Source organism: Limtongia smithiae (assembly GCF_038497785.1).
Source record: "Limtongia smithiae strain NRRL Y-17922 unplaced genomic scaffold V1518scaffold_1, whole genome shotgun sequence".
Taxonomy (NCBI): domain Eukaryota; kingdom Fungi; phylum Ascomycota; class Lipomycetes; order Lipomycetales; family Lipomycetaceae; genus Limtongia; species Limtongia smithiae.
Genome location: NW_027117622.1, coordinates 1,414,862 through 1,442,859, shown reverse-complemented (window position 1 = coordinate 1,442,859; position 27,998 = coordinate 1,414,862). Strand labels below are relative to the sequence as shown.

At 50.8% G+C, this 27,998-nt stretch overlaps 14 protein-coding genes across 14 annotated transcripts; 8 read left to right on the top strand and 6 right to left on the bottom strand.

The window, feature by feature from the left end:
* Nucleotides 1-932, top strand: V1518DRAFT_409699 (uncharacterized protein). Its single transcript, XM_066902425.1, has 3 exons — nucleotides 1-148; nucleotides 199-392; nucleotides 446-932. The coding sequence occupies exons 2-3, from the start codon at nucleotides 203-205 to the stop codon at nucleotides 757-759; spliced, it is 504 nt and encodes a 167-aa protein (XP_066762239.1). The 5' UTR covers nucleotides 1-148; nucleotides 199-202; the 3' UTR covers nucleotides 760-932.
* On the bottom strand, nucleotides 769-1,766 carry V1518DRAFT_409696 (DNA-directed RNA polymerases I). Its single transcript, XM_066902424.1, has 3 exons — nucleotides 1,651-1,766; nucleotides 1,133-1,579; nucleotides 769-1,075 (listed from the first exon to the last, which is right to left on the bottom strand). Exons 1-3 carry the CDS (start codon nucleotides 1,680-1,682, stop codon nucleotides 1,033-1,035), a joined length of 522 nt encoding a protein of 173 aa, XP_066762238.1. The 5' UTR covers nucleotides 1,683-1,766; the 3' UTR covers nucleotides 769-1,032.
* A 128-nt stretch (nucleotides 1,767-1,894) lies between these two features.
* Nucleotides 1,895-3,907, top strand: V1518DRAFT_409692 (uncharacterized protein). The gene is made up of 2 exons (XM_066902423.1): nucleotides 1,895-2,026; nucleotides 2,075-3,907. The coding sequence occupies exons 1-2, from the start codon at nucleotides 1,960-1,962 to the stop codon at nucleotides 3,727-3,729; spliced, it is 1,722 nt and encodes a 573-aa protein (XP_066762237.1). The 5' UTR covers nucleotides 1,895-1,959; the 3' UTR covers nucleotides 3,730-3,907.
* A 161-nt stretch (nucleotides 3,908-4,068) lies between these two features.
* Nucleotides 4,069-5,670, top strand: V1518DRAFT_403185 (FMN-dependent dehydrogenase-domain-containing protein; the record flags this gene model as incomplete). The annotated part of the gene is made up of 3 exons (XM_066901860.1): nucleotides 4,069-4,093; nucleotides 4,157-5,437; nucleotides 5,489-5,670. The coding sequence occupies 3 exons, from the start codon at nucleotides 4,069-4,071 to the stop codon at nucleotides 5,668-5,670; spliced, it is 1,488 nt and encodes a 495-aa protein (XP_066762236.1).
* A 206-nt stretch (nucleotides 5,671-5,876) lies between these two features.
* Nucleotides 5,877-8,201, bottom strand: V1518DRAFT_409688 (uncharacterized protein). The gene is made up of 2 exons (XM_066902422.1): nucleotides 7,894-8,201; nucleotides 5,877-7,821 (listed from the first exon to the last, which is right to left on the bottom strand). The coding sequence occupies exons 1-2, from the start codon at nucleotides 7,968-7,970 to the stop codon at nucleotides 5,928-5,930; spliced, it is 1,971 nt and encodes a 656-aa protein (XP_066762235.1). The 5' UTR covers nucleotides 7,971-8,201; the 3' UTR covers nucleotides 5,877-5,927.
* Nucleotides 8,202-9,628: 1,427 nt separating this feature from the next.
* V1518DRAFT_409686 (ATP10 protein-domain-containing protein) lies at nucleotides 9,629-10,836 on the bottom strand. Its single transcript, XM_066902421.1, has one exon. The coding sequence runs from the start codon at nucleotides 10,646-10,648 to the stop codon at nucleotides 9,692-9,694; it is 957 nt and encodes a 318-aa protein (XP_066762234.1). The 5' UTR covers nucleotides 10,649-10,836; the 3' UTR covers nucleotides 9,629-9,691.
* A 434-nt stretch (nucleotides 10,837-11,270) lies between these two features.
* On the bottom strand, nucleotides 11,271-13,459 carry V1518DRAFT_424801 (uncharacterized protein; the record flags this gene model as incomplete). The annotated part of the gene is made up of 3 exons (XM_066905881.1): nucleotides 11,271-11,607; nucleotides 11,665-12,736; nucleotides 12,790-13,459. 3 exons carry the CDS (start codon nucleotides 13,457-13,459, stop codon nucleotides 11,271-11,273), a joined length of 2,079 nt encoding a protein of 692 aa, XP_066762233.1.
* Nucleotides 13,460-14,372: 913 nt separating this feature from the next.
* V1518DRAFT_409681 (uncharacterized protein) lies at nucleotides 14,373-16,168 on the bottom strand. Its single transcript, XM_066902420.1, has one exon. The coding sequence runs from the start codon at nucleotides 16,147-16,149 to the stop codon at nucleotides 14,422-14,424; it is 1,728 nt and encodes a 575-aa protein (XP_066762232.1). The 5' UTR covers nucleotides 16,150-16,168; the 3' UTR covers nucleotides 14,373-14,421.
* A 147-nt stretch (nucleotides 16,169-16,315) lies between these two features.
* Nucleotides 16,316-17,717, top strand: V1518DRAFT_36690 (cyclin-like protein). Its single transcript, XM_066901233.1, has 2 exons — nucleotides 16,316-17,597; nucleotides 17,686-17,717. Exon 1 carries the CDS (start codon nucleotides 16,413-16,415, stop codon nucleotides 17,226-17,228), a length of 816 nt encoding a protein of 271 aa, XP_066762231.1. The 5' UTR covers nucleotides 16,316-16,412; the 3' UTR covers nucleotides 17,229-17,597; nucleotides 17,686-17,717.
* On the top strand, nucleotides 17,674-20,280 carry V1518DRAFT_36615 (major facilitator superfamily domain-containing protein). The gene is made up of 2 exons (XM_066901231.1): nucleotides 17,674-18,729; nucleotides 18,791-20,280. Exons 1-2 carry the CDS (start codon nucleotides 18,118-18,120, stop codon nucleotides 19,958-19,960), a joined length of 1,782 nt encoding a protein of 593 aa, XP_066762230.1. The 5' UTR covers nucleotides 17,674-18,117; the 3' UTR covers nucleotides 19,961-20,280.
* A 181-nt stretch (nucleotides 20,281-20,461) lies between these two features.
* Nucleotides 20,462-21,727, top strand: V1518DRAFT_436357 (major facilitator superfamily domain-containing protein; the record flags this gene model as incomplete). Its single annotated transcript, XM_066906289.1, has 2 exons — nucleotides 20,462-20,473; nucleotides 20,636-21,727. 2 exons carry the CDS (start codon nucleotides 20,462-20,464, stop codon nucleotides 21,725-21,727), a joined length of 1,104 nt encoding a protein of 367 aa, XP_066762229.1.
* A 113-nt stretch (nucleotides 21,728-21,840) lies between these two features.
* V1518DRAFT_430735 (uncharacterized protein) lies at nucleotides 21,841-23,725 on the top strand. The gene is made up of 4 exons (XM_066906177.1): nucleotides 21,841-22,081; nucleotides 22,146-22,462; nucleotides 22,523-22,980; nucleotides 23,035-23,725. Exons 2-4 carry the CDS (start codon nucleotides 22,155-22,157, stop codon nucleotides 23,631-23,633), a joined length of 1,365 nt encoding a protein of 454 aa, XP_066762228.1. The 5' UTR covers nucleotides 21,841-22,081; nucleotides 22,146-22,154; the 3' UTR covers nucleotides 23,634-23,725.
* Nucleotides 23,726-23,868: 143 nt separating this feature from the next.
* V1518DRAFT_409672 (uncharacterized protein) lies at nucleotides 23,869-26,657 on the top strand. Its single transcript, XM_066902419.1, has 3 exons — nucleotides 23,869-24,180; nucleotides 24,240-24,294; nucleotides 24,354-26,657. The coding sequence occupies exons 1-3, from the start codon at nucleotides 24,054-24,056 to the stop codon at nucleotides 26,500-26,502; spliced, it is 2,331 nt and encodes a 776-aa protein (XP_066762227.1). The 5' UTR covers nucleotides 23,869-24,053; the 3' UTR covers nucleotides 26,503-26,657.
* On the bottom strand, nucleotides 26,220-27,659 carry V1518DRAFT_409670 (Fructosamine/Ketosamine-3-kinase). The gene has a single exon (XM_066902418.1). The coding sequence runs from the start codon at nucleotides 27,524-27,526 to the stop codon at nucleotides 26,588-26,590; it is 939 nt and encodes a 312-aa protein (XP_066762226.1). The 5' UTR covers nucleotides 27,527-27,659; the 3' UTR covers nucleotides 26,220-26,587.
* Nucleotides 27,660-27,998: the final 339 nt, after the last annotated feature.

Below are 27,998 nucleotides of genomic sequence, written 5' to 3'. Positions count from 1 at the left end.
GTGCTGTGTTAGTTAGAGCTTCAAGTGTGACAGCGCTTTGGTTCCGTAGACTGAACCTCCCAACGGTCGAAGTGCGCCAACGTGTGGAAGCATCACGGCGGGAAGTTCTCCATCACCACGCACTTACTGGTAGAAGCTAAGACGCAACGTAAGCAAGTGCGTGTCAAGAGGTTTGTTGCAGTTACTCACTGATAGTAGCAAAATGGTGAAACCACGGCTAGACTACGGAGACGCGAAAGTAAGCGCGCATAGCGCTCGAGTTCCTTCGGGCGCGTTCACACAGATCAGCCAGGCGCAGATACACCAGATAAAGCAGTCGTTCACAATGCTAGACAACGATCGCGATGGAATTATTAGCCGCACGGATTTACAAAATATGTTGACATCTCTGAGTACGCAAGTATATCGAATGTGTTGGATATGATACGTGGCTAACAGTATCTAGGACAACAGCCAGATCCCCAAACAATCGACAAGATGATGACGCAAATCCCGGGGCCGATACAGTTTCCGGTTTACTTAACAGCTATGTCGTCGATTCTCTCGCGCTTTTCAAGTAAAGAGGATCTTGTTAACGCGTTCAGCGCTTTTGATAATGACGACAACGGCCAAGCCGATGCACAGGAACTTCGGGAAGCACTAATAGAGAACGGCGTATCTGCGACAGCAATTGATGCTTGCTTCAAGCCATACTTGAAATTTTCTCTGGGCAAGGTTACATTGTTATATAAGGACTTGGTGGAAGGTATAATTGTGTGAACAGGAATGTTTTGGTTTGATTTAATCTTTCATTAGCTAGTCTATGCAAATTTTGGTTTAATAGGATTGTGGTAATGTGGATCTTTTAAAGCCAAGTTTGCTGATAGGCACTGAAGTATGAGCGACGCGGAGAGATCACAAGAAACACAAATCGTCGTCTTACAAAGATGTAAACACAGAATCCAATAATAATTACGAAACCCAAAAGTGAAACGCCTAAGTAAACATCATGAATATACGCAGGCTGGTCATACCCAGCTGGCTCGCACTGTTCTAATTTTCAATAATTAGTTCGTCGCTTCCCCAGTCCTCGTAACTATTGATTGTATTAGCTATGCCTTCAAGAATATCGCGTTACAAACCTGATGCGTACCATCCATCGGGCAAATAGCGTCTCACAACAAGCGGAATCTTCTTCTGCGCAAGTTCTTTCATCGCAATTTGCAGAGGATCAGTCTCGCCCTCGAGATCGACGAGCACCGGCGCGTTCATGCTAATCTGCAGTGCCCTCGTCCCTAATATTCTGGCGCGTTCATATTTCGTCATATATGGCGTTGTCGTCCTCTTTTCCTTCGGAATTGCAAGCTGACGTTGTGCCTTTTTCTGTGCTGCTTGTGTTTGCTGGTTGATGGCGACAATGTTTGCGGCATCAAGATCTGCTGCCGCGTCATCGCCCTCGGCGCCATTCTCATTTCTCTCGCCATTGTTTCCGTCAACGCCATTCATTCGAGCATCATCATCGACTACCTCGTTTTCTTGATCCGAGAGCCGTGCTGCGTCCTCATCAAAATCGTAGGTGTTCTCGAAGTTATCGTCGAAGCTGACGGAATACACACAAACTGTCAGTACGCCGCCCAACAGACACGCAAAACCAGCAGAATATATACTTACGCATCATCACCATCATCTCCGTAATCTGACATTTGGTATATGCAGTGAGGACCACCGGTCTGATGAACAACAAATAGCGAGATGTGTTTGCTGGTTCAAACAGAGCAAAATTTGTAATAGTTAAAGTTTAGTTGTTGTGAGTTATGAGTCACGGACTAATGTAGTGGCTGCAAGTGACCGCTCGTGAAGTTAATTACGGGTGCGGCTTGCTTCTCGTCTCAGTCCGTCTCCAACTCCCAAGCTCAAATTTTCCTGGGGACCCACCGTCAGGCGCTTCCGTGCTAGTGCTGGTGCGTGGTCAGTTGTAAGATGTCGATCCTGGAGTCGCCGTTATCGCTGACTGCGCCTCGACTGACGAGTCATGGGCACATTAAGCGTATGTATCTCCATCGTTAAATGTGGCAATGCTAAGTGTTACCTACAGAAGAGATCTCTGTGATTGCGTCGGACTTTGATTTCGGCTCGGGGCAATTTGAGCTGGATGGCGGCAATGAAGACGAGTGCGTGTACAGCGATAGCGAGGATATTGAGGGCAGCGAAATTGCGTCCGAGGAGGACGAGCGCAAGGGCGTCGACATCGAGCTGGTCTCGCCTAAGCGTGCACGCCTCAGCATGGACAAGGACGTCGCTGCTCGTAGAAACGCTGAAACGACAAAGCGCTCCCGTCCTCGGCCAAAGTGCTATCATTGCTCTTTTGACGGATGTGGCAAATCATTTACTCGCCCATGTCGCCTGGAGGAGCATATTCGATCTCATACCGGTGAACGACCATTTGTGTGCACATTTGAGAACTGTGGAAAGACGTTCCTGCGCGACTCGCATTTGAAGGCGCATGAGTCTAGCCATAGCACCGAGAAGCGATACGCGTGCACGCTTTGCGGCCACGGGTTCAACACGAACCAGCATCTTAAGCGACATATGCTCACGCACGAGAAAGACAAGCCTTACCAGTGCACCGAGTACGCACCTTGCGATGAGTCATTCCACAAGCAGACGCAATTGAGGAAGCACATTGCTGATGTGCACACTCACTCGAAGCCGTTCATGTGTCCTGCTGAAGGTTGTGGAAGATCGTTTATGCAGAACTCGCGGCTGAAGGCGCACGAGGCTCGTGATCACTCCACGCAGGCACGCTATATCTGCGGCCATCTTGTTGTGGTTCCGGCTGAGAGCGTGAGCGCTGCACAAGGAGCGGATATCGTGAAGGAAGTCGAAGACGGCATGGTGGAGACTACATGCAACCAGCGATTTCAGACGTGGTCGGCGCTTCAAAAGCATCGCAAGGCGGACCACAAGACTATCTGTGGAGTGTGCGGTCTTGTTTGCACGTTTTTGAGCTCGCTGCGGGAACATATGAGAGTGCACGAGGTGTCTCTCGAGGAACGCCGCAAGTTTGTGTGCGAGTTTTGTCAGCGCGGATTCACTCGCAGGAACGCTTTGCTCGTGCACACGTCGACGGTGCACGAGAACAAGCGGCCGTTTGTATGTGATTACGTCGGCTGCGCTAAGGCATTTGGACATAAACGTCTCTTGAAGGATCACGTCGCCAAGGTGCACGAACAGCATGTATCTGGAACGACGCTCGTGGAAGCAGAAGGCATGATTGATACATCTAGCATAGACAGCATGTTCCAGGTTGACATGTCGACTTCTCACTCTGTGGTCTCTAGCCCAGCGACGAGCCATCGATTGCGGTTCACATCGTCATCGCCTGCATCGGTAGGTGGAACTGAGAAGCAGCAGTCACGAAGTGCGAAGACGCGCAGGCCGCTGATCATCCAGGGTGACGTTATTGATCGTTTGACCGGCACCGGCTACGAAGAAGGTCGCCATATTCCATGTAGCTTCCCCGACTGTGATTACAGATTCGCGCGAGAATACGATTTGTCGCGTCATCTTGACAGTCATCATGCCATTGCAGTCAACAATGCGATGGTGGGTCTCTCAGTGGAAGAGCAGTACCTGGATGCAAACGTCGAAGATTTGGGCTGCGACCGCGAGCTAGCGAACTTGGACGTGGAGTTCCAGGAGGTTGATCTTCAGTTGGTGGATCCCAGCCTAATGCTACAGGGGATCTAAGAAGCATGTATATATAACTGACTGCGTTCCACAACAATTTGCATAGACAGAGCATTAAAATTATAGAAGGCATTGTGAATTTTGATTTGGAAAAGGGCGTCCTATTGGCTGTGCTTGTGCTTGTGCTGGGTGTGCGGGTGAGCGGAGGGCCAATCAACAGAATATAAATGCACGTTACGCTTATCCGTCTCATGTGGCTAGGGTTAGGGTTCTGCTCCGGGGTAGGCGCCGGCGACGCCGCTTTCCCCGCAAAACGCTGCGCATTTCACTTAACATTCATTACTGCAACTCCGGTCTCCCTCACTCCTTGTCACCTCCTCCACTGCATTGATTCTCACAATGGTCTCTCTCACCGGCGCAGATAGTAAGTACTTCATTTGCTGTGCGTTCACCAGCCAGGCATGTATCTGACGTTCTGCCTCAACAGTCGCCACGCACAATACTAAGGACTCTTGTTGGGTCATCGTCCACGGCAAGGCCTACGACGTCACTGAGTTCCTTCCCGAGCATCCCGGTGGTCAGAAGATCATACTCAAGTACGCTGGTAAGGATGCCACAAAGGAGTTTGATCCGATCCATCCCTCCGACACCCTCGACAAGTACCTCCCCGCGTCGAAGCACCTCGGTCCGGTTGACATGGGCTCTGTCGAGAAGGCTGAGACCGAGGAGGTGATCGACGAGGACGAACGTGCGCGTCTGACTCGCGTAAGCCTTATGCCGCCACTCTCACAATGCTACAACCTGCTCGACTTTGAAGATGTTGCTCGGCAGACTATGCGCAAGGCCGCGTGGGCATACTACTCCTCCGGTGCAGACGACGAGATCACACTGCGCGAGAACCATGCTGCATACCATCGGATATGGTTCCGACCACGCATTCTCGTCGATGTTGAGAATGTTGACATCTCCACAACGATGCTTGGCTCGAAATCGTCAGTGCCGTTTTACATCACCGCTACGGCGCTGGGCAAGCTCGGCAACCCAGAGGGTGAGGTCGTGCTTACGCGGGCAGGATATCGTGAGGGCGTCATCCAGATGATTCCCACTCTTGCGTCCTGCTCGTTCGATGAGATCGTCGACGCCAAACAGGGTGACCAAGTCCAGTGGCTTCAGCTGTATGTAAACAAGGATCGTGAGATCACAAGAAAGATTGTTCAGCATGCCGAGTCCCGTGGTTGTAAGTCGTTGTGGATCACAGTTGACGCGCCTCAGTTGGGTCGTCGTGAAAAGGATATGCGGTCCAAGTACGACGAGCAGGCCGCCGAGGTTCAGGACGAGGGTACTGTTGACCGATCCCAGGGCGCGGCGCGTGCTATTTCGTCTTTTATTGATCCATCGCTAAGCTGGAAGGACATCCCTTGGTTCAAGAGCATAACTAAGATGCCCATCGTTCTTAAGGGTGTGCAGTCGGCCGAGGATGCCATCAAGGCTGTCGAATACGGTGTCGATGCAATTCTGTTGTCCAACCACGGTGGTCGCCAGCTCGACTTTGCCAAGTCCGCAATTGAGATGCTCGTCGAGGTTATGGCCGCCCTAAAGGCAAAAGGCTACGACAACAAGATTGAAGTTTACGTCGACGGTGGTGTTCGCCGTGGCACCGACATATTGAAGGCTATCTGCCTTGGCGCTAAGGGTGTTGGCATTGGTCGTCCATTTTTGTACGCAATGTCAACCTACGGCGAATCTGGTGTTGTCCGCGCCATTCAGCGTAAGCTTGACTTGTGTTTCTCCTCATTACCTATTCTGACATTTTTGGCAGTTCTGAAAGACGAACTTGAGATGAACATGCGTCTCATTGGCGCACAGAAGCTGGCGGACCTCAATTCGACATTCGTCGACACAAGCAGTATTACTGCGCACTCTGCCACTCCGCGTGACAACTTGTCCGAGCAGGCCTATCAAAAGATGATCACGCCTCCTTTCTTGAAGAATAAGCTGTAATTTAATTGCTTGTTTTTTTTGATGTTATGTCTCGGTCATCTATTTCATCGGTTATAGTCCATTGTTTATCATTTATATACGACTCATAGGTACATGAAGTTGATTTGTATGCGGCTCGGGGGCAGGGCTGATCCTTTAGTAGTGCCTCGCGACGGGACACCGCTGTTTCCACATGCGAGTCAGCCCGAGTGGCGACCGCGAGGAGATTTTAGTGGGTTGCGACCGGACTTGGCCTGGCTATATTTGTTCTATGCGTATTAACACCACCATTTCACCTCATCAACCTCCTGCTGTGGTGTTGTATCAATGCCAGACCTCTGCAGCGCGGCTACAGCGTCTGCACTGACGCTGTCACACCCATCCACAATGATTGTTGCAAGTTGTGTCGCCATGCCATTTTCACGGTCACTGAGTAGCCCAACCACACCAACGTCGGTAATACTCGTACGCGACACGTCTAGAAGACTGAGTCTCGGAAGAGTAGTATACATAATTCGTAACGCAGCATCATCGATACCTGCACTTTCGCATATCCGAAAAACTTCCAGCCCCGGGAATAGGCCCGCCATTTCAGCAACATTATTTATAGACATCTCGATACCAACACACCGGCTGAGATTCAAGCAACGCAGTCGCGCACGACCAGATTGCGGAAAAAGGGCCGCTAAATAGGCAATTGTTATTGGCATGCCTCTAGCCGTGAGAGCGCCACTTAGGTCCAATGCCACGACGTGAGCATAGAAGTTGCCAGCGTCGGCTGAAGTGTCTGACTGCCATACCTTGCATTCTCGCAGGCGAATAGTCTTGCAAGTGGTGTGCATCACCGGCAGCGCTGTCGTATTGCTGTAGCTGAAATCAAACTCTCGCAAGTTCATATTGCACCGCAAGCTCAAGCGTGGATACACAAAATTGTAGTTGCTCCGTCCGACAACGGCTATTGCGCGGCACCGAAGCAGCGAAAGTTCCGGCATCCAGCTCAGCAAATAGTCAAGACACTGCCGATCTAAGACAGTTCGCTGTCGTCTTCCTCGTCCCCGTCGTCGCAACAGGCGCGGCGGACAGCCCTGTATGTCGAGAATCTGGAGGCGTGGAAACAGAGGATATCCACGGTTTACAACTACTCGCTGCATGTCCGGCCATACCTGGTCCGCCGCAGCGTCGTTGTCGTTGATGTCGGTACTGTGCTCCCTGTCATCCTCGTGCGCCACTTCGTCCACATCACCTTCGTCGTCAGCGTCATCGTCGACTTCCTCGTCATCCTCAGTAGCAAACCCCAACACACGTAAATTAGCAAACCAGACGCGATCGGCAGTACTTCCGACAAACTCGAACAACCGCGACATCACCCGCATCGACACACGCACTTCTTCAAGCTGCGCAAACAGCTCCGCCGTCGGCATCCGAAAATTTCGCCAATCGGCTAGCACCGCCCCAAATCCGTCATCAAATTGTACACGCACAAGTCTCGTTAAAAAAGGCGCCGCGACACGCACAAGACACTGCGGGTCCACGCCCCACACAGCTGCGCTGCCTGCGTAGGGTACGCCATCGACGTGCAGGTCGCGCGTGAACGACGAGGAGGGCGCATGCCTGCACAACACAAGCGCACGCAGCACGGCCGCGTACTCATCCGCAGCGGTCAGCGCGGGAAGAATGACTTCCTGTACGCCGCCGTTTGCGCGCTCAATGCAGGCCACTAGGAATTCGGGTGTCACGCGCGCGAGGCCGAGTTTGCGGAAGTCAAAGGATATCCACGCGTCGTCATATCGGTTCACGTAGTCCCACACGAGAGAATACCATGCACGGGATACCAGTTTGGTGTCTAATATAAGTGGATATGGAATATGCTGCAGCACTTTCTCAAAAATCTCTGGCGGCAGCCGCGCAATAGGGTCAGTCGAAGTCACTTCGTTCTTCGTCTTCATCGTCGCATCCGTGGAGATATATAGAGAAAGCTCGAGTCTCGGCGGATCGCGCAGCTTCGTTAGACATGCATGATAACTCAGTAGCGGCGGCACGAGATCTCGCCTGCGATACGCGCGCCGGTCCTCATCGTTGCGCGGAGACGTTCGAACCGCGGTCGCACGCGCTCTCGTTGAAGCGTGCTCACCTGCCGCTGCAGCAGCACTGCCTGCCTGAAGCTGTGAACTTCGTCGCCCTCGCCGCGTCAGCTGGTAGTTCGCGGCGACATATGCGCTCATGTAGAGCAGAAGTAGCAACCTTTGCACCCATGGGTTCCCGAAGATATTGGGCTCCGCCTCCTGTGCGGCAGTCGGAAAATAGCCAACGGCATCGTCCATAGCACGTCCGCGGTGGGCTTGCGGTATTGTCGTTGGCCACTGGTTGCACGTGTACGTGCGGCAGGAGGGGTGCTACCAGGTCTATCTGCTCCAGTCTGCGCCAAAATATCGGGCCACGTCGTCAGCCCCTAACCCGATGATCATCTATATCTTTAGCTTTCAACCGGTCCGCGTTGCTTTCAATTTGCACCGACAGCTTCATGGAAGTCGGCGCCTCCCTCGGACTTCGTGGCGATTCAGTTTATGCCCAGAAAAAATTAAAAGATCACTTCACAGGCTCCACAGTCCCTTGCTTGGACCGCTCATTCTCTTGCACCGTCGGTGAACCGGGGCCGGCTATTGCGGGTCTAATACAGTAGCCTACGTGATTTGCTCCGTCGGTGATGTAATCATAAACCTGAATGACATTTGCTGCACAATGAAGACTGACAAAGACCTGAGCTATTGATAGTCTCTTCTAAGTTATCATGTAGGTCCTGCATTATGGATAACACTAGGGCCCAATCCCGCTGTGCGTGGTTCTCTGATATCCTTCAGTAGAATAACATATCCCGCGACCACGACATTCCGTAGCGTTGTAGAATCATCAACAAGCTCATGTTCTTGTAGCAGAGGCTGCTCTCTTATAATTTCTAGTGCCAGTTGAAGCAAATATTCAAGTTTACAAATTTGTCTCAGTCGACTAACATAACCTCGTAAAACACGACTCCGCCATTTATCTCCAAAGAATGTACAAACCAGATTATTCCAATAGTACTGGGTATAGCATGAATATGTCGTTGTTCGAAATGGTAAATGGAGGATATGTTGCAAGACTTTCTCAATGTGCTCCAGTGATTACATAGCACGCTAGATCAGACCATTGAACTTTCCTTTGAGTGCATCAACTAAGTTGTCAGAAGTTTACTCAACAAGTTAACAACGGCAACGTTATAAATTGGTACAATATTCTGTTGTCCGAGAAATGAGTCCGAATGATCTCGACCGGTAATCGAATTTGATCCCAGTAGCGACATTGGTTAGGGTTTTCTATTTGGTTCTACATAGTTAAGGTCCGTCCAGCTCACAAGGAGCAAAGATTCGGTAATTCTAGCAACTCCTGTAGAGAAGGCCAAAACCATATGAAATATCGTCAGGTTGTTGCTTTGTCGCTATAACCATATTTGAATACAGACATCTCGTCCGAAGTGGATGGCTGCCGGTGCAGATTACACTCCTTCGATTACCGATCTAAAAGTCTAATCCCTGCCCTGAGCCCTAACCCAAAGATCATCTGCGCTTGCCAGGCTGCTGCCAGTCCCTGCATTTGGAATTGGGTTGCAGTCTGCTGCGCTAGTCTGCTACTGCTGTACTCGAGTTATTATTCGATCGCAGTTTATGCTAAAACTCTTTTTCTTAAAACTACTTAAAATATGAAAGTAGTTGAAGAAGGAGAAACATGAAGTGAAACTGCGCTTGCGCTTACCACTTGCCGAGCGTGAACAACCAATAACTGTTCAATTTATAGACGTAAAGTAGAGCCTGAAATTATACATGGCTACTACTATATCTCAGGCGTTTTGACAATAGCATGCGCTTCAATGCGATATCTGTAACCTATCGAAGTCGAGGGTGGATTCGTTATGAAAAAATCATGCTTTCGTCATGCGAGGCACGCATTTGAAAATGAGAATCTAAATTCAATGAGGACTTCTATGTACAATTGAGTCTACACAAGCGCATCACGAACTGGAAGTCGCAATTGTAGCACCAGAACGCGCCTTGTTCTCCGCAACGACGCCCTTCAAACACCGCTCCAGCGACTCTGCCTCCTCTGCACTCGCAGAGCCGCTCGCGGCCCATCGGATCTTGCATTCAGCGTCCACGATGTAAACATATCCCGAGAACTTGTTTGAGAACCCAATAGCCTGGCTGACCTGCTGCTGCGGCGGCATGCGTGCGTAGAAAAAAAGCCCATACCGCTCCGGTCCGACACGCGCGCGGGTTTGGGATGCAAACATCTTTGAAATCCATCGTTTCGCGAAGCTTTCCGGAACTGTGATGTCCACGACTTGGTAGCCATCACCGTTGTGATCCCGCTTCTCTGGAGAGCTGAAGTAGGTCGCGACCTGCTTTTCGCCTGACAGCGAGCAGTACAATTTCACCACAGAGACTTTCCCCTTCAACGCCGCGGTTGTCCCGACTTCGTTTCGCATTCCGGAGCTAAGCGTGCTCCCCACGAAATTCGGCATATACAGAGCGCGATCAGCACGGAAATACATTCGTGGCGCAACCCAGTCTTTACCGTGCGTACGTCCGAAATCCCGCATGTCCTGGAAATACGAAGTCTGCATCTGCGCGACCATTTCCTTCCGCCGCTCGAGGTTCCTCTGGTAATTCGTGAAATCCGCTCGCCGCTCCGCAAACGTGCGTGTATCCTTCGAGCTGTTGTCAGTTTCCGTCGGTGGGGTCATGACGCCTATTGGGCGCACGAGATAGTCTTCTGCGGGGCTCATTGCCGTCGGGCCTGAACGCTTCGTCGGGGGCGGAAGCTGCGTTGCGCGGTCGGCGAGAGGTGCTGCTGCAGCGGTAGCTGCGACCGGCTTCGAGCTAGCCTGCGTCGAGACTGCGCGTCTGAAGGTAAGTAATAACGCATAATTAATCCGTACTCGCCATAGTAACGGCATCGCTCTGCTCATCGTGGCACCGCGATGCTGGCGCTCGCGTCGCCGAGAACTTCGATTTAGGGTTGCCGAAAATCCACCGTGCGCGGCCAAGGGTTGAGGGTTGAGTGAGGATTACAAACAGCCCTGCGATGAACTCCAATTGGAGCACATTCATAGCTGCATATGCATTTGCTTATTTTACTTGCGAATGCGCCTGCATATCTCCTTAGATCCGGTTGTAATGTCACACTGTAGCTTGAAAGGCGGTTAAGACTATTTAGGGAAGAAAAGAGGGCGATATTCAAATTACATAATGGCAATCACAAGTCAAACAACACGAAGCAAGTTTATATTACATACATATGTACTCAGATAAATGATGTTATGGTAATGATTTATTTTTCAAAGATTTTTTAGATTAAAAAGTGCGTCACGTAAAATCCACGTTAACAACGCCAATTCTTTTTCCATCGCTTGCGGCCATGCAACAAGTCATGTTTTTCATGCAAATATCAAGATTATTCTTCTCCTGCACTTCCTCCTCCTCACATTCATCTTCTTCGGTAGTTATAAACAAGATGTGGGCCTATGTTGGGCCGTGCCATATTTTTCGATTCCTCGGTCGTTCGCCTGCTAAACAAAAAGAGTCTCTTCTCTACTCGGACTCGGAGACAGCGATCGGTACAGGTGCCATTGAAGATTCCGTCGAAGATGCAGTAACCTCATCGCAATCATCCTGTCCCGCCGCAAGTCGGTCCTCAAATCTGAGGACAAACTGTGGCCATATGCTAAGCGCTCGAACCTTTTGATTGACAACTTCAACATTCGTCGCCTGTGCGCAAGCCTCGGCTAGCAATCCGAGGTCGCCGTTGATCAAACTCTTGATGCGGTTGAATCCGGCAAGAAGGCTTAGCGGCACATATCCTTCGCTGTTCATGTTTTGGCGTAGGTAGATGTCTTTGCACAGGTTGTCGACTGAGAAGTAGTATTCACTGAATGAACCGTTAGTCGTTATTCGCAAGGAAAAACACACATCCGGGAACACCTACACTTGTGATGTGACCATAGAGCGGGGCTCATACACGTATCCTGGAAACAGAGGCGGCTGCTGGAACTGCTGCTGGTATGCAAACATGCTGGCATAATCCTGCTGCTGCTGGAAGAATGGCCGCATGACCGACTGGAATGGTGGAACATTGGGAGCCGGGGCGGACGATCTCCGATACTGGAAGTTGTTGGAGTTGACGTTGTGATGGTTGTTGCTGTTGGTGCTGCCGCTGTTGTTGCTATGGTGCTGTTGGTAGCCGTTGTAGTTCTGCTGCTGATATTGAGCATTGGAGTGGTTCACACGCGGCGACGTTCGCGCACCACCAACGCTGTTGGAATGCGGTTTCTGCTGGTATGGTGCTTGGCCGTTCTGAAAATCTCGCGGTCCTCGGTTCATCACTTGCTGACTGCCAGCGTGCACCCCATTCACGTGGTTGAACGGTCTCTGAGATCTACCCTTGTTAGGCGGAACACCGCCCTTGGCGGACTGCTGATATTGCAGGGAAGTTTGAGTGGAAGCGGGGGACGTGCTGTTGGCGGCGACGGAGGAAGAAGAGGACGGCGGGTAAGAAGACTGCGACGAGGTCTTATCGACGTCGTCAGCGGTGGCTGTATCGTCAGCTGGCTTGTCGCTGGTGGTTGATGTTAGTACGTTGGAGGCGGCGCTAGTCTCTGTGGCGTCAGCTTCGGCCGACTCAAGGCTGGCCGCCTTGGCATCGTCCCTCTCTTTGTCATCCTTCTTGTCGGCTTGCTGTCGACTGTGAGTAGACTTCGCGTCCTTGTCTCCCGCAGAGGCAGCAGCGACAGGAGTGCCCGATGGTTTTCGCTCTCCAGTCGCAGCACCAGCTGTCTTTTGTCTGTTGTTCCCTCGCACGAAATTCTTGTTGCCAGTGTTAGGCTTGGTCGGACCAGATTCGTCCGCATTCGAATTCTCGCCCGATAGGCGCGCGCCAGAGTGATTCGGTCGTACGGCATTGCCGCGGTTGCTGTTGCTGTTGCTGAAAGGCTTGCCGCCCTTGTTGGGTTTTGAGGGAGGAATGACGACGGGAGTGAATGGTACCCACTTCTCCTTGCCTGTAGTTGATTAGAAATTTGCGCGGTAACAGTGGAAGCAAAAGGACACATACCTTTACCCTTCGACTTGAAAGATTCCTTCTTCTCGATAATAGGCTCTCCCTCAGATACGGGCGCCTCATTAGACTCGGCCGGCTTGAGAGCGGCAGCAGCGGCAAGTTCAGCGGGGGTAGGATCGGCGACGACGGGGACAATAAGTGCGGCAGAGACGTTGTGTCGGATGTTCCATGCATTGACCTTTGGCGGTGGCGCAGGGGTCAGAGTCGGCTTCTGCACGGCAGCAGGGGAGGAAGCCTCAACCGAATATGCCGAGTCGGATGTGGATGTGGAAGAATCAGAGGACGAGGCGGAGCTCGAGGCGTTGTTCTGAGATGTGGAAGTAGCATCGGCAGATGAAGCTGCAAAAGCCGTGTGGTCAGTAGCATCGGAGGGCGCAGACTCGGCGGGATGTATGCTGGCCGAATCAGCGACAGAGTCCTTGGTCACAGGTGCAGAAGACGCGGCGACAGCAGTGCTGGAGTCGGCGGCGGAAAATGGAGAAGTTGCAGCGATAGGCGGGACCGGCGATGACGATGGTGAGACCGCAGAAGGAACGGACGACGCTGAAGCGGAATCCTTGGCAGACGATGCAACTGTAACAGGAGCCGATGCTCGCATGGAGGACAGATTGCCACCGGCCGCGAGGGCGTATGAAGGAGCCTGAGAGGTAACAGCGGATGACATTGTGGTTGAGAAAAGAAATGTGGAACGCGAGAACAATTTGCGCTCTGCCGCCTGCTGGATTATCTGCAACACAGGCTATCCGGAGAGGGCGATCAGGAGGCAGGCAGGCCTAGAGTCTGCGCAGAATGAAGCCGCCGGATGATTCAATGGCGACTGATGAGACTGCTGAAGGCGGCGAGTGCGTGGAGAACGCGGATTGCAGCAGTGCCCGGGATGCGGGAGACGAGGGAGTGGGGGAGAAGGGAGGGAAGGTATCCGAACGATGCACGTGCAGACGACCGGGGATTCGGCGAAGATACAAAGCGGATGATGCAGGGAATCGAGCGCGCAGGGACGCAGACCGGATACTGAGACGGTCTCACCAGAGGCTACGCGATGCGGGAAATGGGGGACGCGGCGATGCGCGGTGATGAGGCGAGGGCGGGAGGAAAATGGCCGACGGAGCAGGACCCCGGACCGCAGGAGCGCACGGAGGCGGACGACGCAGGGGCAGGTGGTGCGGGCGGATGGTTGACAGAAGCTCTGCGGAGGCGGAGCGACGGCGGACGGCGGGAGCGTGGTGGCCGGGCACGAGGAAGGAGGCGAGGCAACGGACGAGGAAGGAGGACGAGAACGGGAGGAGAAAAAAAATGGCCGGAACGAAGCGCAGTGTGGTGAAGTGAGCGAGCTTAGGCTTGTGCACTTTCGCCTTGTCTGCCTTTGGCTGCCGCGCGCGGAGGCGTGACCCGCCGTGACTGCTGTGTCACGATGGGTGATCCGGAGTCCCGTGCTGCCGTTTGCGCGCCGTGCCCACGCCTGCGCCTATGTTTCGTTTCGCAGTCACGTTTGAGTCCCGACCCTGCTCCAGCCCTGCACCGCCTCTGCGGCGCAGCCGCGGCGGTGCCGGTCGGCCCCGCAGCGGCAGCGGCTCGGATCCATGCCTGATAACTACTGTCTTCGAGCTTCGCAGCTATATACACTACTCAGACAGCCTGCTCTGCGCTCTCTCCCACAGCAGGTTCTGTAAACACAGTCCGAACTACCTCGTCCAGTACAGCTTCGCGGCCACGCCCCTTCTTATACACCGCCAGCTCGTTGCCCTGCGTCCCATGCTCGACCGTCAGTTCGTACCGCCCATCTGCGAGACGTGTCTGGAGAAGTTCAATGACGCACTCCACAGACCGCAGCACCGGCCGCGCCCGCGTCTCGTAATCTGCAAAGAATTGGTTCTCATGCCGCAGATACTCCACGATTCCCTTTGTCGTTCCCCGTAGCATCAATGCGAGACACGTCGTTGGAACTCGTGTGAAGTAAACATCCTCAACAATCTCCTCCGACTTCGCCGCCTCAACCAGTTGCTGTCGTAAATACAGCTTCATGTCGTCCGCATCAAGCTCCTTCTCCGGCGGGTCTACTGTAACATGTCGGATCCGTGCCAGCTCGCGTCGCACCTGTGGCGCCTCTGGCACTATGATAGACTGAAGTGGAAATCCCAGGTGCGGAAACTGGAACCGTACGGTCCGATGCGCCGGCGTATATCTCTCGTATTGCAAGTCCAAGTTTCGAGGCAGCGCGCCTGCCAGCTTCGGTGCGAGTTTCGTGTCCACTCGGAACCGTACCAGCATATCCAGCGATCCAAACTGCATGGAGTTGACCCTGTAAAATCCTGATGAACGTTGTCCATCGCTTGGCGCAGAAGGCACCGGCGCCATCTTCACCCTTAAGTCCTTTAAAAACAGCGTCTTGCCGACTTTGACCACGTCGATGATATTTCCAGGTTCTATTGACTCTGATCCCCGCTGTATCGCAGAAAAAAAGTGAGTCAGCGAGCTCAGAGCAGAGCTGTCGGCAACAACTGAGTGCTTGTGCAAATTCACACGTCCACTGAAAAAACGCGAAAGTGCACACAACATTGGCAGCATATAATACTCTTTCAGCAGTCGCTCGTTGGCGTCCATATCCTCATGCAGCTTTCCGTCAATATATTCAATCATATCTTCGTCTTGTCTGTTATTCGTGAGCGAGTCGCCTTCAATCCGCTCGCAAGTTCCGGGAATCGTCACACGCACCCATTCCTGGTGCTTGCTGTCGCCGTGCTCCTTCTCTGCTGAAGCCAGTGTGACAGCGTATGAAGTTGCGATTGTGTATGATTTCATGATTTCGTTATGCATTGTCGCTGCCTCTTCTGTGGCCTGTCTGTATAGCTCATTGCCTTGTATAAGTAGAGCTCGGCTCGATAAATTTGTGCTCTCTTCTTCTATATCGCCTAAATCTAGTAGGCCGCGGTCTCGCTTATACGCCTGTGACAATGACAGCGCCAAAAGTGGCACCGTATCGCTCAGAGATTCGCCGTTTTCAGTCGCCGATACATCTTTTGTTCTGTTGCGAGTCGCGGCGTCCGTCCGCCGCCGTTGTTGATGTTGCCGTTGTCCTTGCTGTTCTCCAGAAGGCCTGGGTCTCGTGGCTATGCCAGACTTCTTTAATGCAAATGACGTATAAAGCTCCGGGAATGACTCTGCAGGAATCTCCACCTGCTCGAATCCGAATGGTTTTTCGCTGCGAGTCGACCGGCCACTGTTCCTCGACGCGCCGCTCTCCAGCGGCTTCAGTCCCGACTCCCTGTGCAGCCACCGACAACCGTAACACGCCGTTCCGCTGCCACGAAGTAATATTGTTCTCAGCATTTTCTTTTCTCGTATCCTCAGTAGCATTGCAAAGCACCACCGGCTCTCAACTATTCGTGCGAGCACGTCGACAGCATAAAACTTGCGAATGAGCATCAGATAACCCTAAACCAACGAGATACATCTCACGTGCGCATCGCACAAGCATTCGGATCAAAGCGAAGTAGATTCGAAAAGCCCCTGCTGCGGACACGTTAACGACATCTCCACATATCATGACTATACGGCATTCATTCACTGCATAGGAAGTGCGTTTTACGGTATTTCCATCACTGCTGCCACGGGCGAGCATGTCGCCGGATGCCGACTGGTCGAATATGCAGTGCAATAACTGGATATATGTTGTGGAGGAGCTCCAACACACTCCCGGGGCTCACGACGGCATCTCATGGAACGAAGAGATCAACACTCGCTACAAGGGGGCTTCCTTTGCTTTGAATGTTTGCATGCAGATCAAGCTTCCGGCGCCGACGATTTACGTGGCTACGACACTCTTGCAGCGGTTCTACATGCGCTTCAGCGTCAAGAACTATCACCCATATAACATTGCAGCGACTTGTGTCTTTCTCGCTTCAAAAGTCGAAGAAACGCACCGAAAAGTTGACGACATTGTACTGGCGTGTTTGCGAGTTGCTCAGAAGAAGCCGACTCTGCAGCTCGACAAGCAAGACAAGGACTACTGGAAGTGGCGAGACATAATTCTCTTTAACGAAACCATTCTGCTTGAGGCTATTTGTTTTGATCTTTCGTCGTTTGATCAACCGACTCCATTCCAGTATCTGATCAAGTACATCCGACAGCTCTTTCCGAAGCTTGAACAGCCGCAGTTGCACAAGGCGGCGTGGTCATTTATCAACGACAGCGCACGATCCCACCTATGCCTCTTATTTAGACCCTCCACGATAGCCGTCGCTGCGATATATCAAGCATCATTCTTGACGTCGGTCCAGATTGCGCCGCCACAGAACGCATCGGCTTGGTGGGACGAACTTGGCGTGCCGCTGCAAGACATCAAGGGCGTTATAAGAATCATGGACGAGACTTACGCGCGGAAACAGGAAAAAATACCTTCGCACCAACATGCTGAAAGCAATAGTCTAGTCTAGCATCTATTTGTATATTAGCTAGTGCATTTTTGTGTAACTATAAAATAGTAGATATTGCATATCTCGGAGTATGCCGATGGGCGACTCTGCGAGTCAGGTGCCTTCTAAGACGCGGCAAATCTTTTCCGCATCATATGCACTGCAACAAACTTCTACCTCGGCTTGACAGATTGATATGCACTGAGCTCTTTAACGATAGTTGTACTTGTGAACAAGGGACTATGAGCTGTTTCGCCAAGGCGCGAATTATCTATACGTCAAGGCGAACTCAAGCTAACCTTAATTATGATGTGATATATCGCACTTCTCGGCATCTTTGATGAATATGTTTGCAGACACTCCATAAGCAAACAATTTGACTAACTCGAGGTACTATCACGTCTTAAGAATGCCTATATCAACAGCAAGATTATTTACATGGAGCGATTTGCCTGTTTGGTGCTCGAATTTGAGCTAGAACTAATCTTGATTCACGCTGTGTCGATCTCAAAATTAGCTATGGTCCGAGAATCGATCGCAATATGAGCCGTACCGTTTGAATCGCTTGGAGGTGTACGTCAAACCTTTAACGAACGCACGTGCGCTTTAGCATGGCGGGGTTGTTGCGATACCATGGACATATTACGTGCTGAGTACTGCCGCCTGCTTCCTACCAGTAAGTACCATCAGGTGCTCTCTAATCTTCTGTTAATACCCCTACTGAATCATACAATTGGACATGTCTTGTCTTCCACAACGGTTATCACCGGAATCGCTAAGGCATTCGCAATTTGACGTCATCTGGCAAAACTCCCTCTATTAAGCGCTCGTTTGCTTATAAGTACCGGAGCGAAGTCATGCCTATCTACTATTCTATACTGCTCAGAGCGCATAAGACTCATTTCTTAACATGTCTTCCTTGAGTGCACGCGACTCCGTTATAGACTCCGTTGACGAGAAGAAGGTGATTACCAATGTGGAGGAGAAGCAGCTTAGCAATTACAGCTCGTCCGACTCGGATTCCGATAGCTTTCGTGGAGCGATCAGTGCAGAGCTGCATATTCCTGCGGACTGGCCACCTCTGGCGACACAGAACATGCCTAAATTTTACTTTTGGAACCAGTGGAATCTAAAGAATACAATTGACCTGGAAGCCATCGCCACTCAGCCGTCCGTGTTTGATGATCCCGATAAGGCACCGTTTTATCAACCAACCCCGAAATATGAGAGTCTTGCTCGCGTCGATCATCGTGCTCGCTGGACCTGGCGCGAGGAAATTGCTATTGTCCGCAAGATCGATCTGCGCATTATGCTCTGGTGTACGATCATGTTCATGGCTCTTCAGTTAGACCGTGGAAATCTTTCCCAAGCGCTGGCCGACAACTTCCTGAAAGATTTGGGATTCAGCACAAATGTCTACAACAACGGTAACATGATCTTCAAGTTGTTCTTCTTGGTTTGCGAAGTGCCGTCGCAACTCGTGAGTAAGAAACTTGGACCAGATCGCTGGATACCGATTCAGGTATGTACTAGAGGCTGGATACGCTCAAATGTGTTGCATTCATATGCTAACTTGCATTTAGATGATATCCTGGAGTGTGATTGCAATTAGTCAATTTTGGATTCAGAACACAGCAGGATTTTACCTCACTCGCGCACTGCTGGGCGCATGGGAAGGCGGTTTCATCGCCGATATTTGTCTTTACCTATCATACTTTTATAAGAGCGCGGAGCTACCGGTTCGACTAGCTTATTTCTGGTCCGCGATGATCGTAGCCGAGATCATCGCGGCTTTCATGGGCTATGGTATTTTGCACATGCGCGGAGTTCTTGGATACGAGGGCTGGCGCTGGTTGTTTTTGATCGAAGGATGCATCACGGCAGTTATCGGCCTCCTCGCTTGTTTGCTCATGCCCCCTAGTCCCACGAAGACAGCTTCTTGGTTCCGCGGACGCAATGGATGGTTCAGCGAGCGCGAACAAATTATCATTGTCAATCGTGTGCTGCGTGATGATCCCTCGAAGGGCGACATGCACAACAGACAAGCGCTTACGTGGAAAATGATCTGGCGATCGTTAAGCGACGTAGATCTATGGCCAATCTATATCATCGGCTTAGTGTTTGGAATCAGCTCGGCTCCTGTTTCGACCTACCTTACTTTGACACTACGCAGTATCGGATTTTCGACGTTCCAAGTTACTCTCATGAACATTCCCGAGCTTGTGTTATCGCTTGTTGCTCTTCTCGCCGTGACTTACTTGTCGCAGCATTTCAACGAACGCAGCTTGTTTGGCGCATTTTCGCAATTGTGGGTTCTAGCATTCTTGATTCCTCTGCGGATTTTCAATAGTGAATCGAATCGCTGGGCAAAGTATGCTGTCACGATGTTGCTGTTGTCATATCCATCTACGCATGCCATCCAAGTCGGCTGGACATCTCGGAATTCCAATTCCGTGCGAACACGCACACTATCATCCGCATTGTACAACATGTTTTGCCAGCTGAGCGGAATCATCTCCACATACATCTACCGCGCTGACGACGCACCACTGTACAAGCGCGGCAACTCGGTATTAATCGGTATTGCGTGCATGAACATTGCTGTGTATTTCGGGGTCAAGGCGTACTACATCTGGCGCAACAACCAGCGTGACAAGAAGTGGAGCATATTGACGGAGGCGCAAAGGGACAGTTATATCAGAACTACGACTGACGAGGGCAGCCGAAGATTGGACTTTAGATTTGCTCACTAGATGATTTTTTGGATTCCTGAAGTTGGATTTGGATGTAATGATCAACAGTTACGTGCTTTCTAGACAAGTGGATGAATTAATAAGAATGTCTTGAGAGTTATAAAAAATTTATGTCGAACGTTGAAAATATCGCTTATTAGCGAGTGTGGGGAAATCTGGATTTTTCCGGACGCCGGTCGGCTGGCTTTCCGAGATTCAGCACGGACGTGCAAGCCCGATAAGGGCAAGTGGAAGACTCATAATGTCCGCGCCAGCGTGCCATCAAATTCAAGGACGACTTATAAGACAAGCGATAAAATTGGAGTGTCTTGTTGTCTTAAGAGTTGCTTAAGCTAAGGACTAGCCAGGAGGTCCTTGCTGAAGTAGCTATGAAAGACGAGGAGACTATTGTTAACTTGGAGAACAATGCCGCACACGAGGTCATAGCACTGGAAAAAGTCGAGACGCTAGAGAGCCCACGAGGGTATGTGCTTCAAGCGCATGAAAGATATGAGCCTGACCATGGGTGGCGAGGTATGATATCGTTTCTTGTTTGGCAGTTGTGATGTTCATAAAGGCAGCTAATTTGTATAAATAGCGTGGCTATGCGTTGCCGGCTCATTTGGCGGAACGTTCATCTCGTACGGATACGTGAATATCATGGGCGTTTTCCAGGAGTACTACGTGTCGAATCAGCTAAAGGAGTATTCGACTTCGACGGTGTCATGGATTTTGGCGATACAGTCGTTCGTGCTCGTGTTTGGAGGAATCATCGTGGGGCCTCTGTTCGATATCTTGGGCCCAAAGCCACTATTAATTCCTGGCATCCTGCTCCTGATAATCGGTGTCATGACGACGTCAGTCGCATCGGAGTACTACCAGTTTATCCTAGCACAAGGAATCTGCACAGGACTAGGCGGCTCGCTAATATTCAATACCACTGTTGGCGCACTTTCGACCTGGTTCGTGAAGCGCCGCGCGACGGCAGTAGGCATCATGACATCGGGAGCTGCTATTGGTGGCACCATACTGCCGATCATATTTCGGCGTATTGAAGCTGCGCATGGGTTTTCCCAAGGTGTGCGCGCGGTTGGATACTTACTTGCTGGGTTATCAGTGTTTGTGTGCTTCGCAATCTCGTCGCGCACGAAGCCGCCAGGATGGAAACATGCAAATTTTTACCAGACCTACGTGAAGCCGTTCCGATGGCTGCCGTATACGACAGTGACGGCGGCGGTTTTTTTTGTGTACTTCGGAGCATACATCCCGCTGAACTACGTACCACAGTACGCGCGGAACGAGGCCCAGTTTTCTTCCACGATGGCATCGTACTTGGCATCAGTCCAGAACGGAGCGAGTACAATCGGCCGGATTGTTCCCGGAATTCTCGCAGACAGACTCGGTCGGTACAACGTGTTTACAGTATGCACGGTCATTGCCGGCATCCTGACATTGACATTGTGGATCCCTGCGAATTCGCACGCGGTCGTGATAGCTTATGCAGCGCTGTACGGTCTGTTTGCAGGCCCGACAATGTCACTGTTTGTCGCAATGATCGGCGAGATCGTACCGGTACAACATGTGGGCGCCCGCCTAGGCGCCACCTCTGCGGTTGTTTCATTTGCGTCGCTGTGTGGCGTGCCACTGGCTGGCGGTCTACTGGGCGCTAATCATGACAAATACTGGGCGATGGCGGTGTTTTCTGCTCTTTGCATGTTCATGGCGGCGTTTCTTGCATTTTTGACGAAGCTCATGGTTACGGATCGCCAGTGGCGATCAGTAAAGTAGCTGTCGGTCTGTGTAATGTTTGCATATATCTACTGTACGCTGTCCTGGTTTAATTCCTCAATAGCTGCGGCTCGATCAAAGTCCTGTAAATTGCCTAACTACCTCGGCCGACGCAATTGCTGGTCGAGGGTCGAAATTTCGGCGTCTGGGTGAGGGCGAGCGGGGGCGGGATTGAGCCGCACACCGCTCGCCCCGGCTTGCCCAGTTGGAAATCCCGATTCCGGAGCAAGCGTGCAACTACTGTCCCCGTCCACTCCACCATCCACAACAGGACTATGTGGAGGCCCCACGGCTAAGAGTACATCCGCAGGCATCCACGCCACAGCTGAGATCCTCGCGTTTGCTTTGCCAGGCGTATGTATATAAGTTGCGGGTGGCGCTCCCCGGCGGGCCGCGGGCCAGTTGACTTACTACGCAGCACCACACAATGACGCAACTGAAGCTCACCATCGTAATCGTAGGCGCGGGCCTCGGTGGTCTAGCCGCTGGAATTGCACTTGCTCAACGCGGCCACAAGGTTACACTGCTTGAGGCCGCTCCTGCTCTTGGTGAGATCGGCGCAGGCATCCAGATTCCGCCGAACTCGACTGCGATTCTCAAACTTCTGGGCGCCTACGACCAGCTCAAAGACGTCGTTGTTTGGCCGAGCGGTATCAACATGGTTCGGTACAAGGACGGTACTGTGCTCGGTCCTGCAGTGCTGAATCCTTACGTCGAGAAGGCCTACGGATCACCGTATGTTGTCAGTGTGTCGCCTATTTGAATAAGCGGTGCTAATATGTGTCGTCGCGATAGGTACTGGCTAATCCATCGTGCGGATTACCATAAAGCTCTTCATGCTCGAGCGAAGGAAGTTGGTGTCGATATTCTTGTAGACCAGAAGGTTAGCGAAATCGATGAGAGCATTCCGTCGGTCACGACTGTCGACGGCGCCCATTCCAAAGGTACAACATATGCCGCAGACTTAGTTATTGCCGCCGACGGCATCAAGTCTCTGATCCGAGAAAAGATTTTTCCCGACCTCAAAAACGAAATCATCGAATCCGAATCGTCTGCATATCGTGCCGTGTTACCTGCAGAAGCTCTGCAAAGCGACCCTGAGCTTAATGAATTGCTGCTGAATCCGTCTGCCACCAGCTGGGTCGGACCTGGCGGACACATCATGGGGTATCCGATCCGGAACGGGACAATATATAACATTGTCATGCTGCATCCGGCCGCCGATGAGGTTGGTGGTGTCTGGAACACACCAGGTATGTTACTAATCGGTGCCCACGACGCTAACATGGGCTAATGAACATGGTCAGCTACCGTCGAGGAAATGATCCATACATACGAAGACTGGGATCCGAAGGTGCTAAAATTGATCAAACTTCTTCCGTCAGCGATGAAGTGGAAAGTCTGCTTCCTCAGGGAACTTGACAGCTGGCAAAGCAAGTCCGGAAAAGTTGTTCTCCTCGGAGATTCCTGCCATGCAACTGTGCCGTTCCTGGCGCAGGGTGCAGCTATGGCAATGGAAGATGCAATCACGCTTGCAGAATGCCTGGATCGACTAGAAACGTCAAGTGACCTGTCAAAGCTGTTGACTGTGTACGAAGAAGTTCGCAAGCCGCGCGCAACTCGCGTCGTAAAAGGGTCTCAGCTCATCGGCTATGCAAATCACTTGCCGGACGGCGAGGAGCAGATCAAGCGCGACGCGGCCTTGCAGGCTGCCACGAAAAAGACATTATCGGCCGAGCGATTTACTCCACCTGCCACCACATACGTCCCACCATATGAGCTTGAAAATCCGAATCCATGGTCCGATCCGGTGTTTGAGCCGTGGCTGTTTGGGTATGACGCTGTTGGAGTGATAAACCACGTCCTAGACGAAGTTGCGACTCCGGCGATATCCAGCAGAATGTAGGTAGTATAACTACTTTACGTAATACATTTCACGTACTTGTCTCGTCAGTTGTCCTCATTGTCGATAAAGCCTTGCCGATAGGTAGCTGAGACTGACAAACACTCATTTGCTCGAAGTCAGATGACAGCCGAATGTGATTAGGATGTGATCCAGAGTATCCCCCGCAAAATCCGATTTCTCTTGACTCACGAGTTTAAGCGCGAAACTCATTTCCAGAACTCCCAAACTTCTCGGGACGCGCTCCTATCAGCTGCGTCTCGCGTCACCTCTTGAATACAGCAAAAGCACGTTATGCCTATGGACCTAGCGAAGTAAAGCATCTAGTCGCATTTTTCAATTTTTCTTTAGCTGCTTTGCTTAGCTGCTCTGTTTTCCGGCTCTGCAATCCTGGATTCTCACAACCTGACACCGCTGGCGGCGATGCAGAGCGTTCTCCAATTCGGAGAACCTCCGCCTCGTCCACGCCGCCCAAGAAAGCAGTTTATCTGCCGTTTCTGCCAAGCTCGCTTTAAGCGCAGCGAGCATCTTTCACGACATGAGCGTTCTCGTACGTATGTTTACTGTATCGCGGCGCATCGCCATGTGGCTTACACGTGTGGCAAACAGACACTGCAGAGCGTCCGTTTAAGTGCGCGTCTTGCGATTTGGCATTTAGTCGGAAGTAGGTTCTGTTTTTGAACAATTTCTGGCTTGGTTTATGATTAACGCTATTGTATTTAGGGACTTGCTTATACGTCATTCACGTACCTGTTCCTCAGCGATCACTGACCGCAATCGATCAGTGACAACGACAAGCACAGATGCAGTGAATATATCGGGGAATTTGGCGGCTGATAATGAAATGGCGGTGTCTGCCAGTTTAGCCGAGAACGCGACTGATGCAACGGAGTTATCAGGCGCCTTTTCAGCATCTGAAGTGAAGAGTCAATCTCTGGCTCTGGAGTCAATGGCCACAGATTTCATTAGTACCGCGTCCACATTTGACGAACTGGATACCAGCTCTATCACAGAATTCGGCTCCTTGTTTACAGATCTTCTCAACGCGTCTTCCACCTCGTTGTCTGGATGTGGCGGTGGCAGTGAGGTCGCAAGTGAGAATACGTCGGCATCATCATCAGAGTCATTATCGCCAAGTCTACTACAGTTTTACAGTTCGTTTCTGTCAGACAACAATGGACTTTCTGAAAACCTCGACGCAATATCCAGATTTGATGAATGGGAGTTTATGCCGTCCCCGGGTGCTGCAAGCGAGCAGACCGTCTCAGACATTGCTGTCTCTAGTTTTAGCGATATGCTCACTGAAGGCGCTGACTTAGATATGAAGGATATTCACACCATGACAATTATAGACGATGTGTGCGTGGAGAATCTATATAGGATTCTACGCGGAGTTAAGCCGGGAGACATCGTTCTCCCAAGTGCGGACAAGTTGAACACTTACATTATCGCTTACAAAACGAGATATGGCCAGCAGCTGCCTCTTGTGCACTCTACCATCTGTAGATTCTCATTTCTGCGAGGCAACATCGACGAGAACAACATATCGATTGAACTACGAGGCGCGGGCGAGTTGACTCTTGCGATGGCTAGTATCGGCGCGGTATATGCTTCTGCAATGGAACATGGTAAATATCTTTGTGAGAAATGCGAGGAGCATCTCGATGTTTTACTTGGCGATAAGTCTATTTTTACAGATGATCAGTATCTGCATTTTTTGCAAGCGAAGCTATTGACCTGCATGTTTAATGCGTGGAGTGGAGACGTTGAACTGATCGAAAAGGCATTTAACGATCTTCCATTTTTAAGCCGCTGTTGTTCATATGGTGTTCCACGACGAATGCTGCACGATAGTCTCAATTGGCCCTCATGGATTACTCGAGAGGGCTACCACAGATTATATTGGGGCATTTTCACATTTATGTCCAACCTGAATCTTGCCTATGGCCAGAGTATGGTCGTTCGGTTGATAGATATGGGTCTTGCACTTCCAGAGTCGGACAACTTGTGGTTTGCGAGGACGAGCGAGGAATTTGACACACTTCTCAAGGCTGCCGAACAGTCCACCAACACTAGAGACACGATCGCGAAGCTATTTTTAAGCGGATCTATAGATTCTTTTGATGCCGACTACGCTGAGAGTCGTTTATCAAAGTTTGCTATCGTTGTTTTACTACATATTGTGATCCATCATTTGGGTGATACACATCAGGTACTACAGTTTGGGAGACCTAGCGCGTCTCAGCTGGCAGCCAGCAGCGGGGAATACGTTCGTTTGAACTCATTCGATCAGATCGAACAGCTGACAAGGTACTTGATCAATTGTCTGTTGAAGCTGTCAAATACTAAGGGCCGGACTTCTGTTGAATCGCTTTCTCATCTGATTAAGCTGCGGCATTACGGAATTTCTGCGACGTCGTGCTTCCGGGGAATGCTGAGCGATCCAGAGATCACAGAATCGTGCGATGCTGCAGTCAAGACATTCCTTGAAGCGGCAAGAGCGCAGTCCGGGAGTGGTGAGAAAGCAATTTGTCTATCTTTACCTTACATTCGAAGATTTATGCAGACGGAAGGCAGTTTCGATAGCATTGAACAATTACTATGCCATTGGGAGTCAATGTTATGTCTAATTGCATGGCTTCGATGTCTGGAAGTTCAGTCAACGGGGACGCGATCAATGTCGGTTGAAGAGCAATTCGTTTTGGACTCGATTAGCGCACTGCTGAACGCGAGAGGCATTTCAGCAGGTGCAGCATCTCTCGCTTCAAGTATTGCTCATGTGTCGAGCGAAATATTCAAAAGTGATGGAAGCTGGGGACTGAGCAAGCGTATGGCGGAAATTATTCGCACGATCGAGTATTCTTTGGTGTAAATTAATTGCAGCAGTTCACGGTTAATGAGGCGCTATTTAGGCACAGTAATAACAAATGACATAGTTTCGTGAAGTGTTATTGGATTTAACCGTACTTTTTGAGGAGTGCTCGCATTGTAGATTTGGCCTGGTCATCATAACCCGATCCTCCAAACAATGCCGAATGATTGAGCTCATGGAACAGCCTATACAGACAAATTCGATCGTCGTATTCCGCTTCCGGTTCCTTAACTTTGACAAGTTTGTGATATGGCTGATAGAAATAAAGCGAGCTAAAGCCTCCAAACATGCTCATGATACCTAACTCGAATTCTGAGTCAGCGTAATATGCGCATGAGTCGTAAACCACTGGTATGGAGAGACCGGTCTGGGAATCCGTACTGACCCCGACATTGCCGCGCCAGAGATCGCCATGAATCAAGGAAGGGCTGCTCTTGACCGGCGACAGCAAGCGAGGCACGACGACGTCCAAAACCTTGTTACCTAACCTTTGTAGCTCTGGATCAATACCATTTATGCGTGTGTTCTCGTCTAGTATGAACTTCAGCCTGTGCACTTTAAAGAACTCTAGCCATGTTGATGTCGGCGGGTTTGGCATTCTTGTAGACCCGCAGCAAGTTGTAATAGCGTCTGGCAAACCATAGGTATCATTCTTTCCAGTAGTATGCAGCTGTGCTAGCTTTTCGGCAAGTGATCGCTCGAAATCACAGCCACGTCCAGAGCTCAGGTTCTTCAAATATGTTGTCACAAGAAAGTGTCGCGACAGATCATTGGCACAAGACCCAATTGCCACTGGCATCGGACAGAAAGACGGTACAATTGACGAAATAATTTTCAGCGCATTCTGTTCCCCCTCAAGAAGTTCTAGACTCCTGCTCGTCTTCAAAAAGTAAGCAGGTCGACCGTCACGGTTGATGGCCGATGTCGTTCCGAATGAACTCAGAGAGAAAAAGGAGTGTGGATAAGAATATGCAGTTGATGGACCTGGTAGAGCCTCTAAAATAGCAGGATCTATCACCGCCATTCTAATTGCAACGTAAACTGTCGCAATAAATTGATCATGATGGTGATCAACATTTGTAACACACAGTTGCTGTTAAATTACAATAGCTATCACGCTGGCTGTACGATATGCTCCATTTTATAATTTGTCGTTCATGGTGCGTACAGAGAGCAGTTTTGGATCCAATGCTACAGATATACTGTACCCCTCATCATCCCTTCAACATCCCCATGATCTCCCAACTGGCGCCTACCTGAAGCTTGCAATCGATTCGAAATTAGACAATATATTGCACACTTCGACTTATCTAATGCTGCTTAGAAGATTGGATTAAATGAGTTTATACTATTTTTGATCTCCAAGTATGACCAACTCCAGTTTTGAAGTTCCTAACTTGCAACTAGTTGAATCGCAGATGACCATGTACACGTCAGCAGTGCAAACAGATTCTTACTGCGTTCGGCATATGATAATCGCCATGATCCGCGACCAT